We start from the raw sequence: 15,455 nt of genomic DNA on the forward strand, positions 1-15,455 counted from the left end.
TACACACACACACACACACACACACACACACACACACACACACACACACACACACACACACACAAAACATAACTCTTAAAATATGTGTGCATTAGTCATAGTTTCAGTATTTCTTTTTCTATTTTAATTTCCTGATATTTTTGAGAGGCTGTGTAATTTACTTTATGGGTCCAAGTTGGGAACTGTCATTCTTTGGAAACCCCATTATAGCTGCAGTTTCAGGGATGGCTTATCAAACTTGGCAAGCCAGCCTGTTAATAAGCTATCTAAAATTAGCTATATTAGAGTTGATTTGAGAAAGAAGCAGTGCAAATCCAGTGGTAAAAGAAATACAACATGTAAATATTTTATCACAAGTCACTTTGTTATATGTAATGTCTTCTTTGATTTTTTCCATAGAGACCCTTGGAAAAACCAGATGGCTTGGATGTATCCGATCAGAGCAAAGAGCATCCTCAACACCTGTGTGAGAAATGCAAAGTTCTGGGCTATTACTGCCGTCGCGTGCAATAAACAACACAATGGTGGCTTCCTGTTGCAAACTGCCTATCCCGTCTTCTATAGCAACTTTTCATCTAGCTCACTGACAAAAGAAGTGCCATAGTAACGTTCTTCAACTCAGCAGGCCTTGACTTTTTTCTCTAGAATGTAGTAATTTCCTTTGCACAGGAAGTATTTATGGAATGATACTCTGTGGAAACAGTATTATTATTATTGTTGTTATGATTATTATTATTATTATCATCAGTATCTTATTATGGCAGAAGCCACCATGTTGGCCTTTCTGGATTGATTGTTTACACAACTTCCTTATCCTGGCCACAAGAACTGTGTTGCAGTGACATACATGCCAGTGTTCAGATTTGTTTTCTTTTTCTTTTGTTCTTCGGAGGCTAGGTTATGTCCTTGCTTACCACTTTGGCACCTGCGTATTAAGTAACTGTGAAGAACAGGGCATGGTTGATGTTTCAGTGTTCCCTTTTGTATTTACAGCACTGCCACATTTTATATTATATGTTTCATTTTGATTGAAATGAAGCCACTTAACTTACTGCATATTTCGCTTTGCTTTCATACTGTGCAAATGAAGAAAGATAAAAAGCTGGGTTTTTAGCTTAGGCTTGATTTCCACAGAATGAAGTAATTTAGTATGACCATTGTTTCCGGGTCTCACATGGAAGTACACAACAGTATTTGATTTCTAGCTAATTCACAACAAAATACAATTCTTCTGTACGATCATATAATGTCAAAAATTGGCTTCTGCAGTTAAAACATACTTTTAGGTTTGAAATGAAACTTAAACTCTACTAGAAGTTTTCATTTGGAAAAAAAGGGCATGTCGTTGCTTGTGGTTTAACTTAACAATAAAGGGAAAGGCACAGTTCATGTTTAAGGTGAAGGAGCTAGCAAATACCTTAGAGAAGAAAATTCAAAATTAAATGGTCTGTGTGAGTTCAGACACATTAATGTATTTCAGCCAGACTGTGTCCTTGCATTTGAATGTTGTTATTTTACCTCCAAAACTGGCAAGCCAGCAGCTGCTATTTCAACTTCAAACTGAATGTGGCAAAAATTTAGAAAACTAGATTGGAAAAATATAAGTACTTCTGAAAACTCATTGGTTGTCAGACACAGCTATAAAATCACTGATATAAAATGATTTTACCAGTAGTTTTTTTTTTAGTTTGTTCTACAATTAAATGATCTATGTATTCATTATGTAGTGCAGTTCTGACAATATTTGTAAAATATATATTTAAAACAAAAGAACACTACATTAAATGCTTCAAATTATTCACTTTTTTATATTAAATATATTTCACTTTAACAGTACTCCAATTAGGGGAAAACTGTTTTGTAAGATCTTAGCATTTTCTTTGGGGGGAGGGGGTTGTTTTACTTCATTCATCAAAGCACAGGTGTAGGGCACTTTTTCAATCAACTGTGCACTCTTGCACAAAAAATTAATACAGCTGGCTGGTTAAGCTCAAGCAAAAAATCAAATTATCGCTGTCAGGTGAAGGGACTACTGCACCCTCACCCTGCTATATAATTATTCCACTCTGAGGTGCAACATATTTCTTGGAGAGAAGGTACTTGGTTTTCCAACAAAAAATATGCATTTCATTATATTGCAAGCAGGCTTCAGTAAAAACAGAATTCGGCTAACCATTTATAAGTGCCTGTGCTTTGAAACCACTTACTGAATTATTGTATGCATCCATCATAGCATACTGTAGAAATAATTATCATTTATCAGCCTTTCATCCTGTAATTGTGCAGCCTATGTTGAGAAATGATTCATTTGCAGTGGGTTCTTAGCCAAGAGTTTGTGAACAATGCATGGCTTCATTAAAATCTGCACTTATTTTTAGGTGTAATCAATGGGAGTATGCATGTGTGTAACCTCTTGTGTTCACGTGCATCACACGGCTGTATCTGTAGTGCGTGCACCTTTTTATATAGCACAGAGGTGCCCATGGCACCCTCCTGTATGACAAGCAATCTCTGCTGTACTCATTAAGATAGTATTAGGCTTATTGGCTGCCTGAGTCGAAATAAAATAGTCTAAATGCCAATGAAGTAAAATAAGTTTTGTTTCAGAAATTATTTCTGTTTTAAAATAGAGATGAATGCCAAGATCAGATAGTACTTTCAGTTACCTAAAAAGATTACTGGGAGGCAAAATTAACACAGTCATAAGCTGTCTGTATAGCTTTAACATAATATGGCTTTGTTAAATGGTTTATTAATTTGTAGTGTTGCACAGTATGAACTCAAACCAAAAACTGCAGTCAAAATCTGTGACAATACTATTTAATCAAGGCACTAGAGGTGTATATCTTAAATGTGTAGTTCATTGTCACTGTCACTGAAGTATTACAAGTCATTTTGCATCACAGAGACAGCATTGCCCTTTGAGCATGTAATGGTATACGAACCACATCTCACAGGCGTATTGGAGGGGCTGTGAGTGATATTCCATTGAGGAGCAATAAAGAAACAGAAATAGCAAGGAATGCAAACATTACAGTCATAACTTTAATGAAAGGAAAATGTTAGTTTGATCCAGAAGACTTTAAATGAAAGTGACCACTAGATGTACTCCAGTTTAACCCATACCTGCGTAACTTTATTTCACATGCAGAATGTAATTACAACCCGTTATGTCACCAATGACTTGTATATAAGGTTGCACTTCATACCAAATAATAATACTCTCAGAAAGTTTTTAGGACCACAGAAGACACTCCCAAGTGCTGTTAACTGTCTCTGACACTTTGTTTTGTAAGTCTTCATTTATCATAGAGATGGTGTGATTTATTGTTAAACTGCATATAACTTCTGCAGGATGAAGAAACTGTTACTTGGGTGAGGACAAAGTCTGCATTCTTTCTTTTTAAATAGAACATTGTCCTGTTTCAACGAAAAAAAATGACATATTAGGATAGTTAATGTAATAGTTTTATTTTTAGGATTTATTTTTTATGTTAGCATAGTTTTGCTGATATAGTCGTCATTTTTCTTAGTGGACTAGCCCGCCCCCTTCTTTATCTAAATGAAGAGGCTAACACCAGTCTTGTAACAGCTGCAGCTGGTTTGTGTGTGTGTGTGTGTGTGTGTGTGTGTGTGTGTGTGTGTGTGTGTGTGTGTGTGTGTGTGTGTGTGTGTACGGTGTACATGCAAATGCACTTCTCACAACAAATGTGGAAGACATCCCACTGTACAGGGCTGTTGTTGAGGATCATTATAGATCAGGTAATCACAGCATTCATCTCATCCGGTTCCTCAGTGGACGATTAAGTGTATCCTTTTAACGCATCATGTAGCTTGTTCCACATGTAATATGTATCATGTGGTGATGCCACAGTGAGCACATATCCACCCACACATGCTGCACCATAGCATCCCCCAATGTTGACACATCCTCGCATATTTGTCAGTATACCATTTCCCACACATCCGGTCCACACATGCTGTCATACATACTCCCACATAACCTGTTACATACCCCCTCATGTAACCCCTCATGAATGCTTTCATATATGCTCTTGCACATCCCCCACATATGCCATCATGTATTTCCCATTTTATGCCATCATATGTGAAGCCGTGTCCAAGTATGCTTCTTTCATGTGATCTCTCACATTGTCCCACATATGCTCTTCCAATACTCCCATATATAATTACATATCTGTCTCTGTATGCCCTCACATATGCTGTCACGTGTACCATCTTACACAGTCCCCCATATGTACCTATACATATTCCAGCTGTTTATGCTCTCATATACTTTAATGCATGCCTCCCAAGTTCTGTCACATATGCTTTTACATAATGGTTGCACACATTTTCCCACATATGCTATTGCATGTTCTCCCTGCCTTTCTCATGCAGTTCACACATGGTACTGTCATACACTTTTCCACATATTTGTTGTCCATGTATATCTGCATGCATCCTCTCATGTGTGCTGTGAAATAATCACCTTAGCATATGGCACTGCATAGCTTTGTGTGGTAGAGTGGTACACCTCTGGCTGCCTTCACAAACCAAACCCAAGGCTGGGATGTAGTGAACAGTCAGTCAGGTGAAGGAGAAGAGGACATTGATCACTCAGCCCAGCTATCCCTGTCCATCCCTCTTACTGTACTAATTACATAGCATGAAATGACAACAGTGTGACAAAAACAGGTGTTTTGTGGTGGTTGCCTAAAGGTTTTCTGACACATTTGATGAGGATTCATAATCCTGTTGTCTCCAGCATGTATCATAATGAATGTGGAGAAGGTAGTAGTGAGGAAATATCCTCTGGGATCCTGAAATCTGTAAATCCTCCTGTCCAACATCTGTCTCTTAAATAGTTGAAAAAGTGCCATCCTGTGTATTTTTAGTATAGCAGAAACATGAGCCAGTGCTGGGCAGCTTTCGACACCTTGGATAAAGATAAGGTTCCTTTTCAGACATGGCAGGCAGTTTAATTTCATTGTAAAATGCACAGTGTACACCAGAAGTAGCTGTGAAATGGGTGTTGTACTGTACCCTACTCTAAAAGGAGAATAATTTAACTTATTCTGCAATAATTACTACAGACTCCTCATCGGATGCTTTACCCTGACTGGAAGCTGTCCAACTTTCATTTAGAATTAATGTAATACATGACCGTTTTAATTTGCTTTATCCTAGAAATACCTAGACTCTGCTAGGAAGTTACAGTAATGTGGTATTCATAGGCTTTTTCTATCCTTTTTGCATGTATGTTGTGCTATATTTTCCTCTGCTTCAGAAAAGCAGTCCAATAAGTTTTCTGACATTTGAAATGCTTACATTTAAAGCTATCACTTCACTTCTGTCTTTTCCCAAAACATTGGTGGCATTTGTTTCTCTCTATATTATCTTTCAACATATTTTTTAAAGCCTCTCTCATTTAGATGAAAAGAAAATATAGGCAGGCAAAGGAATTTTCTGTTAATTCATTTTTGTATACAAATAAAGCTTAGCACTGTTCAGGTATTTTCTTTTTTATGCTTCTCTGCTAATCATGATTGATTGTCTTTCAACAATAATATGTATAGTTTTGCAGAGAAGTATTTATTAGAAAGTCTGTGCCCCAAACCCCCCTCAAAATGCATTTTGACCCCATGAGAAGGCTATTGTCAACACAAATACATTTCAGTAGGATTTTTTAATGACTGTGTAACAATAAAGTAAAGTTTCTTCAATTATTTCAAAGTAAAGACATTACCTTATTCTTCTTATAGCTAGCAGTGTCACTGTAAAGGAAAGTTGATCTGTTAGTAAGAAATATGTTCTGTTATTTTTCTCAGTTTTACAGTTAAGTCCATAGCCCACAGGTAAATACTAGGATTTGTCTGCAAACTATTACAAGCCTAGCCACTAATCAGAAGTCAGAATCAAACCCTATACCTTGTATATTTGAGGCAAAGACCTTAACCATTATTCCAACCCCTGCTACAAGCAGTCTCACAGACCTTTCAAACTGTTATGAAACAGCAATGCAATACGTTTGGCAGATGCAGCTTTGCTGAAACATTGTGTATTGTGTTATCAGATGTATCTCCTGGAAAAATAACTCCTTTTTTGAAAAAAAATACTTGATAGGCTATTAGGATTAAAGTATTGTAGATACAGATTAAAGTATTGTAGATACTTGAACTTTTTAATAAAATAAGCTTTTTGAAATGTAGTTATTCTTCCACTGTTTCCATCCTATTTAAAACTTAAGTAGCACCAGGACATTTTCTGCTTTTCTTCACACTATGCATCATTAAGCAAAAAAAAAATGTAAGTTTTTGTGTATAATATCACATGGTTTTAACTCAAAGGGTTCTGCTGTTGAAAAATACAAAAAACAGGTTTAGTAATACTCTGCTTACAGTCCTACAAGACTGAAAGCACAAAACAAAATATAATCTAAACCAAAGAGTAAAGAGTTTGATTTCGTCAGAAATCAAAATATAATTTCTATCTCCAGTGTAGTACAACAGCAAAGTATTTATGTAGTATGTGGGAGGTGGGGCCCTGTGTGGGAATGTAAGAGGGCAGAGTCCCCTCACAGAAACTTTAGTATTACAAATTTGAGCTTTAATGATTTAATATTTAATTAGTTTATACCTTTTAGTATTTCCACGTTTCATGTTTTGGATATAAAAAATTATAAATGCACTTAGTGTATATGGGACAATGACTCATCCTTCATTCTGACCATTACATACTTGTATGTACAGACATACACTTATCCTTAGCACAGACTAGCAGATTTTGGGTCAATTTCAGAAGATGGGATGCATTTTTGTGCTGCATAAGAGACGTCTGCCAGTCATGACTGTGTAGCAGTACATTTAGCCAACGGTTGTTACACCTTGTAGATAGAATTTGGTAGGTAGATTTGAACCTGGGAGGTTCCACATGGTCACAGGCAAGTGTCTCAGATAAGTGCATTATTACCCAAGCAGCATGCATTACAAATCCTTTGTGTATTTAAAATGTGGTCACACTGTAGGACTGTTTACAGTAAGGAGGGAGGTTTTTAACAAGTGTAGAAGATAGCAACACTTCATTGAGCTGGTAGGTATGTACCAGTATACCAGAAACCCTCTACCAGGGCTTTTCTGCCAGTGATGAGGATGCCATTGCATGCTATGTAAGTTTTGATACATTTTTTAATGTTACTGTGAGGGCAAAGTGTTCATTTCCAGTATTACATGCATGCTCACTGTAGGCATACTGAGTTAGACAGTTAATCGCTGATCGCTTTTGTTAAGGTGTTCATTTCCAGTATTACATGCATGCATGCTCACTGTAGGCATACTGAGTTGGACAGTTGATCGCTGCTCGCTTTTGTTAAGGTGTTCATTTCCAGTATTACATACTTGCAAGCTCACTGTAGGCATACTGAGTTGGACAGTTGATCGCTGCTCGCTTTCTGTTACTTGCTTAGCCATCCTGTTTGACTTTCCTGCCTTCTTACAGCCTACATCAACTTTCTTGCACTTCGTTTTGCCCCATTTTTAATAAAAGTTGTTGGGGTGCAGGTCCAAAGTGTAAGTTTGTCTCAATGAGGGAGGAACATCTGGAAGTTCAAGAAAGTGAGTTTGTTGGTCAATGTTTGCAGCATAAGTCTCCAGAGACATTCCAGTTATGTGCAAGTAAGCAAAATCAGCTGAAAGGCCTGCTTTAGCAGAAGTAATACTTTCATTCACAGATCGGTTATTTCTTTGAGATGCCACAGTCGTGTTAATGGTCATAATAATTAGCAGGGAGGGTAAGGGAATGTCTGTCCATAAATGAGGTGAGCGATGGTTGTCTGTCATCAAATATATATACTTTGTCCCTCAGCATAGTTTTTTTTCAGAGAAATACTCCTTTGATAACATTTTTTCATAGTATTATTGTCCAAAGATACTTTCTCCAATAAACTGACCCTTGCATTTTGCTTGCATCTGGTAAATGCTCTTTTTGTTTAAAATGCAACATTGACAGTAATTCTTCTACAAGAGCTGATCTCTAATGATATGCACCGCTCTTTAACAAAAATTGATATACGTCATCCCCATAGTCAGAGCACCTAAATTCCACATGCCAGTCTCACACTGGAGTAAAATTTAAGTAGCCTTCTGCAAAAATATCTTGTGTCCACATACATACTGGTACAGAGGTAATTAGGGCCCAACAAAATTCATAAGTGCAAAAGAAACGTTTGTAATCATGTGGCAGTAAGCTGCATCAGATAGGTAGGCCTTTCCAGCTCTAACGTTGGTAACAGAACAGGGCTAATGGCAGGGCACCAAGTTTTGAGTGTGGTGGTCTGGATGCTGTATAACGTTGAGCACTTAAGGTCAAGACTAGGTTGTAGAGTGATGAGGCTGGGGTCATTCCAGACCTCCTGTTGCTACGTTTGTGGAGTTAGCATGCAATCCCAGTAAGTTTTCTGTTTCTGTTCTATTTTCCTTCCATCTCCCAAAATGGAAAATGTGATGGTTATAGTATGTTTGTGTGCATGTGTGTACATCTCTATGTGTGTGTGTGTGTGTGTGTGTGTGTGTGTGTGTGTGAGTGCACCAGTTCACTTAAACCTTGTAAAAAGGTAACCAAATTAAAATAAAAAAATAAAGGTTATTTCAGTTGATCTACTAATTTGACCACATGACCTAAATTGGGCAAATAGTAAAGCAGTCTGTGCTTTCCATCCAAAGGTATTAAACTTATGAATTATTTTTTTGTCTGTTGGAGTTTGTTTTACTTATTGAGCAATATTTTAAAGTTGTTACAACAACAGGTTCAGATTTTGCTCTCTCTGTCCCTTTTTGCTGTTGGGAGGAAACCTGAACTTAAAGGGACATTTCTTCCTGCATTGTGAGCATCTTACGCTGTGTAATGAATGCCTTGGGTAGGATCATTTGTAAGGGTGTGGTCAGAACATAAAAGGGTACAGTAAGTCAATGTTCTCATTAAAGAAGGCTTGTGATGTCGATTAGCATGAGCTTTCACAGAGCGATGAGGAGTATAGAAGTTATAATACAAGTAGTGTCTTGCAGTGTTAAGAAGTACATTTTTACGGAAAGTTCTGTATCAAGTCTAGAATGCAATTAGAGAGGAAAGCAGCATTGTCTTGGCTTTTTGCAAGATATTTTTATGTGTGCTAAACAAGTCAGGCATGATATTTTATTGGAAACAAATTGGATGAATGTCAGAAAGTGGTAGAAATGAAGATGAGTGAGCTGTTGCAATTCAACTGACACAGACATGCAAGTAATAAGTGTGTACGGTGTATATTGTAATGCAAGTAATAAGTGTGTACGGTGTATATTGTAATGCAAGTAATAAGTGTGTACGATGTATATTGTATTAGCGGTGTGGTCTAACATCAAGACTCAATACGTGTGAAGCAAACCAGTCACATTCAGCATACACTGTGAAAATACAAAACAAATGTTTTTAGAGTTGAGCAAGCCCCCTAATCTCCACCCTCCCACACACACTTACACACACACATACATACACACACACATACACACACACACACACACCTATAAATGTACAAATTCCAACACTGCACAAGAGTGGAGAAAACAGCATAGTCCCTTATCTGGCTGTCGCTGAATCTTGACAAAAGACTGTCACCTCTATTCAGTCACACTCAGTCATAGTGGAAGAGAAGAAAATACACCCTCTTTTCCCCTTCACTTACACTGTGATTTGCCAATAAAAGAAACCCTGACAGAGTGTAAGTGAAATAAAACAAACCTATTTTATCCCTCACTTGCATTGTGATTTGCCAGCAAAAACAACACTGACACAAGGGTGTAGCCAGGTCTTCTCTTTGTACTTTAATGAGTACACTTTTTCCCCCCCGAGTCACATCAATATGTTTTTTTAGTCATATTATGTCTACAGCTGTGTAAATGAATGCCTCCATGAGCAGATGCAATATTGTTAATCTAAAATCAGTATATTTAATAGCTTTAGGAGGAAGAGCTGAAAATGTTACTTATATTTATTAAGCGATTGAGGGGAAGCATTTTGAGAGCTGTGTCCATTTTTTAGTCATGTGTCCAGGGGGGGGGGGGGTAGCACAAATAGCTTCCGAGTACAAAATGGAATTTGCTTGCTACACCCCTACACTGCCAGAGTGCAAGTGAAATGAAACAAATCTCTACTCCCCTTCACTTGCACTGAGATGCACTCATTTCTTTTTGAAGTAAAACATATCGGTGGATTGCATTTCTGTGAATTACTACACTCCATAATGTGTGTGTGTGTGTGTGTGTGTGTTTGTATGTATATATATATATATATATATATAAGTGATTACAGACAACTTGGAATATCAGATTGCACTGTCTACAGCCCTGCACAAACACATACTACCCTGTATGCGTTAATGATTTGTTTATTTAGCTTCCATACTGATTAGAATGTAGATTATGCAGACATCTCATGCCTACGTGAATTAAAGTGGTTAGTGCATGGTAGTTTAATGCTTTCATTTAAATTACGGTGGGTGTTTAAATCTGTCATGCCCCTCCCATACATAACAGACATAACATGCTGCTTTTTGTATATGCACTGGACACATTACACTTCTATTTGTCCTTTCCCAACATTTTTACATCTGGTATTGGGCTGACCATTCAACCAGCCTAAGCACTGTGCTACAGATTTGAGTCTGTGGGTTTGAATCCCACAGCTTGTGTGTGACAATGATAACTTTCCTCTGTCCTCAGAATACATCTGAAGACACGTCTTAATTTTAGGGCATTTTTCCATGTAACTGAGAAAAATCTTCTCCCTTAAACCAAGATTTTCACACAAGACAACTAAGAACATTTTTATCCCATTAGATTTAAAAATTGATTCATTTTCTGTAGCAGATTTACTTCTCCATATTAACTGCTTCCAAACTTGTAGGCATTCCTGTCCATAGTAACTATTCAGATTGGCCAAAAACAAGAAATTTAAGATGTATTTATAATATTCTAATAGCTTACATATCTACTGGCTTTACCCAAGTAGTTTAATGTCTCCCTATCAGCACGTGCTCCTAATTAAAACTCATAGACTGCATTTTCAGCTTCCAGTCTTAACCAATATGGCCACAACATTCAACAAATAACTGATCGCAACATTAAATGGTTGCAGTTTACATACCTCATGTAAAAAAATTGAGTTTGTGCACACATGTAAGAGAGTTCCAGTGAGCAGAAGATTTTAACTGATGCACTTAAAATAAAGAAAATGTTTTACACTTTTCTAAATCTTGATCCTAATGCACATTTGGAGCTTCACTACCGCTGCTTAATATTTTCATGAATTCGACCTTTACCTGAAAAAATAAATGTAATAATTATATTCCTTAGTATTTCCATTTTAAGAAGTTGAACTAAAACTTCCTGCCTATGCTGAAGTGATCCATTTTAAGTAATTTATAAACACTTGCAGTTCTCTGTATTACAACTCGTTTTCTGCTTGTATAAAATAACATACATTTGTATGTTTTTTTTGTTTGTTTTAAATAAAATAGGTTCTCATAAAGTAAATTGCGAAACGGGTGTCTGAAATATGTTCAGTGCACACCTAAAAGGAATTCCTCAGAAAAATGACATCCCTTCTCATAAGTAGTGGCAACTCACTGGATTGCGTGTTTAACACACAGTACCACATGCCCAGATTTTTAAGGTACTCCCTCGTTGGATTTATGTCTTACAAGAACCTGTTTATGCACCATTGTCTTTTCCTCACCCCTTCATGTGTTATTCCATGCATATTCATTCTGTGTGGTGATGGTCACTTAAGCAGCGTCCTCCTTGACAGGGTCTATTACGTGCTCATAGGGCAAACCAGTGACAAATACAAGGTTCTACTACAATGGCAAAAACATCAGTGGCTCCAAATTTGAGGTTCAAAGGGACAATCGTGTGCAGTTTTAATTAGATGTAGGAGATTGATAAAAGTAACCAGTGGATAACGTATGATTTTCTAGTAGCTTTTTTTTCTGTTTTGTTTTATTTTGCTTGCAGATGTGTATTTATCTTATACTTGACATAGCGTTTCTTATCATTTTATTATATTATGTGTGTATTTTGGAAACATTTTCCCTAGATGTTAAAAATTTTGAATGGCTACAAAATATTTGTTGTTTCTGATGTGGAAACACTTGATAATAACATTGTCTGTATATAACCGAAGGTCCTTTTTTCTAAGAATAACATTCATTTTTTTAAAGAACAACAAAAAAATGTTGTTTTTGCAGTGTCAAAGCTTTTAATGGTCCTTTTTCTAAAGAAGTACTAACAAACATGAGAGTTTTCATAAGCAGTTTACATACTGAGGGTGTATCCTGAAGAAAATATTTATGGAAGGACATGTTGTCTTTGTTTTTTTATTACATTGCCTTTGTCTGTATAAAATATGCAACTGAATTACACTAAGAAGGAAATATTGATGTATACTTGTATTATTATATGAAAGTTGGTACATAATTCTGAAAACCCCTTGCAATTCTTAAAGCCATATATTGTCGTGTTTCTTTTTTTCTGGGAAAGGAAATATTATCAGTATTATTAAGTAACCAGTATATTATTCAAGTGCTTACGATTAATGTGCTTATGCTGTTTATTTATAATATGTGCATTTTGAGGAAGTATCATCTTTTATTAAAGCAGTATTAGGCTGTTGAAAGTCTGTTGGTTATAAGAAATAGAGTATATAAATGCTATCACTTTATTATAATGTGAGGGCCACAGTATATTGAGTATGTTATCGTATGCTTTGAGGATGTTTGGAATATTTAGAAATGTGTATTTTTTTTTTTTTTTTTGGAGGGGGGAGTTAGCAAACTGACATAGTAGTTTGCAAGAGTGAAACTGTGAGATCCGCTATGCGGGACCTATGATTGCAATACTGTCAAAAACTTATAAGGAGGTAAATTTTAAATATTTTTCATTGCTTAGAAATAAACTCATCTTCTGCAAAAAAAAAATGAATGCTACAATTGAGTAAATCATCCAATAGGACATGCATGAGTATGGACTTGGTCTGAGACCCGTTTGGTCTCATCTCATTTATCACGTTACAACTTTACACACTTTTGTGATATTTTAATGGGGTAGTTTAACTGACGCTGTGTTTGATCCTAGTTTACATGAAGACATTCTAGTACTTAATAGAAATCACTACATTGTACTTTACTGCTAAACTGACTAACCTCCGTATCTTCATTTTGCTGCTTTAGTCTGTAGAAGCGTTAAATTATCTTATCCAAGATGTAACTTTGTATTGCCTGATAAGTGCTTCGTGCTGGGCTAGGCATTTAAATGGCTGCCCTCTTACAACTGATTTTTGTTTTTATTTAATAGTGTTATTAAAAGAAATGTGCATTTAGATACCATGTGGACAAGCTCAGAAGTGCTTGCAGTGAGAGTAGGCATACGAATGTGTAATATAGGAAGAACTGCTGTTGTAAGAGCATCGACTTCTGTTGCAGAGCGTCCATAGGAATTGGCATTCCGACATGTGCCTTATTGTCAGTATACAGCTGTCGTATAGTATGTAGTACATTAATGCCATATTAAAATTGTTTGGAAGAAACATTTGTCAGTTGTGTTTTTTTTTTATGTTAACTTCGGCAGAAATGTGTAATTGATGTCTCACTTTTTCTCCCAGCTACCATTCTGAAATGTTAAATAAGATTGAAATATTTTCCAGACTCTACCACACTATCAGGTTTTTTGTGCGCACTGCTGTAAATAAAATGCATGTAGTTTTGTCTGTTAACTCATCAGCTGAATTTTTTGGAACTCGAACTTGAAACTGAGACACAAGAATTGGAAGGTTGCTATGTGTCTCTTAATAGAACCGGAGACAAATTCAGTTGCAATCGGGGACACTTATTAAAATATTAGTACTATTATTTTGAGATGTTGACAGAGTCAGAGAAAGTGAATGAATATAAATTTTCTGAAGTAAAAGATGTATTGCCATGATTTATTAAGTGTAACTCACCACCATACCTCACAAGTGTACCTCATTACGAGGAACGTACCTCATTTGGGGTCTTAAAAAGTTCATGTTCCTCGAAGTTCCTCAAAGTTCCACATTGAAAGACTCTGTCACACATTCAGTGTTAGGAATTTTTTTTTAAGTGAAATCCATTAATTCATTAAAATGTCTTCTTTATAAGTAAAACCAGCATATTTTAACCATCCTATGACCTTCCTAGTTGAAGTTGTTAGTAAGCCATTAGTATGTGTTCCACATTTTGCCCATTTGCTCCACATTATGAGAGCTAGTGTTCCTCATTTTGGACATGGAAGGTTGAGAGCTATGCTCACCACCATTTCTCCAAAAGTCACCAGTTTTAGGAGGGTTTAAGAGGGAGAGAGGTACAATTTGAGTCAAATTCAGGGGTATCCAGTTGATAGATGATCTTCTTCATCTTTCGGCTTTTTCCCAGTTAGGAGTCGCCACAGCGGATCACCTGTCCGCTCAGGATTGGCAGTGGAGTTTTACAGTGTCAAGTTGCCAGCCAGGCTCCCAACCTTTCACAGAAGGCACACACTCACACCTATGGCCAATTTAGAGTGTCCAATCCACCTACAGCATGTCTTTGGGATGTGGGAGGAAACCGGAGCACCCGGAGGAAACCCATGCGACCACAGGGAGGACATGCAGACTCCATACAGAAGGCACCCCAGCCGAGGATCGAACCGGAGAACCTCTTGCTGTATTATTTGACCAGTGTCTGATTTCTTTCCCTTACAGATACAGACTGAGGGCATGTCCTGCACTGGCTTGAGCCCTTAATGAAACTGGACATTAACTTGCATGTGATGAAACCAGTAAACACAGCTCGTATTCACTGAATACCTCCAATAATTCTGCCTTTCTCAAAAAAGTTACAAAGTCACTTCCCACTTTGTGATGCTTGTCAAAGAGCCCAATAGTTTGGGTACTTATAAACTCTTTAATGATGCACAACTTTGCTAACCGGGTTGCTGGCATTCTGACTGTGAATAAGGTGGGTAACGTGGAGATTAGGCTTTAATCCTATGAGATGGTTAGCCAAAGGAAACTGTACTTTGGGATTTTTGTAGTTAGAATGCAAAGAAATTCTAAGCAGCAGGAAAAAAAGTTGTCTTAAGTGATATTGTTAATTTTATTTAACATCTTATTTAAAAAAAAAAAATTCTACCTGATGTATTGAAGTAGCATTTTACAGACTAGCAACTCCTGTCACCTCCCCCATCCAGTAGTGTCCCTTACCAGAAGGAGACCAGATGGTAAAAAAAAATGGAATCATTTGTTATGTTGTTTTTTGTACATTTGCTATGAGTATTACTTTTGGTTTTAGTGTCTGGTATTTGTTAATCTGTTCACATATAGATTCATACTTCAGCATGTGTGGGGGCAGCCCTCATCACACACACACA

At 36.8% G+C, this 15,455-nt stretch overlaps 1 protein-coding gene across 1 annotated transcript in view; it reads left to right on the top strand.

Annotated features, from left to right (window-relative positions):
• Positions 1–13,614, top strand: part of ZCCHC24 (zinc finger CCHC-type containing 24) — a 1,058,990-nt gene extending 1,045,376 nt beyond the window's left edge. The window contains exon 4 of the mRNA XM_044055768.1: positions 400–13,614. Coding sequence (XP_043911703.1) covers positions 400–513 — 114 coding nt within the window. The 3' untranslated portion in view covers positions 514–13,614. The remainder of the gene's footprint in view (positions 1–399) is intronic.
• The last annotated feature ends 1,841 nt before the right edge of the window (positions 13,615–15,455 follow it).

The sequence above is a fragment of the Protopterus annectens genome, chromosome 14.part0 (assembly GCF_019279795.1).
Source record: "Protopterus annectens isolate FY-2018-M chromosome 14.part0, PAN1.0, whole genome shotgun sequence".
NCBI lineage: Eukaryota > Metazoa > Chordata > Ceratodontiformes > Protopteridae > Protopterus > Protopterus annectens.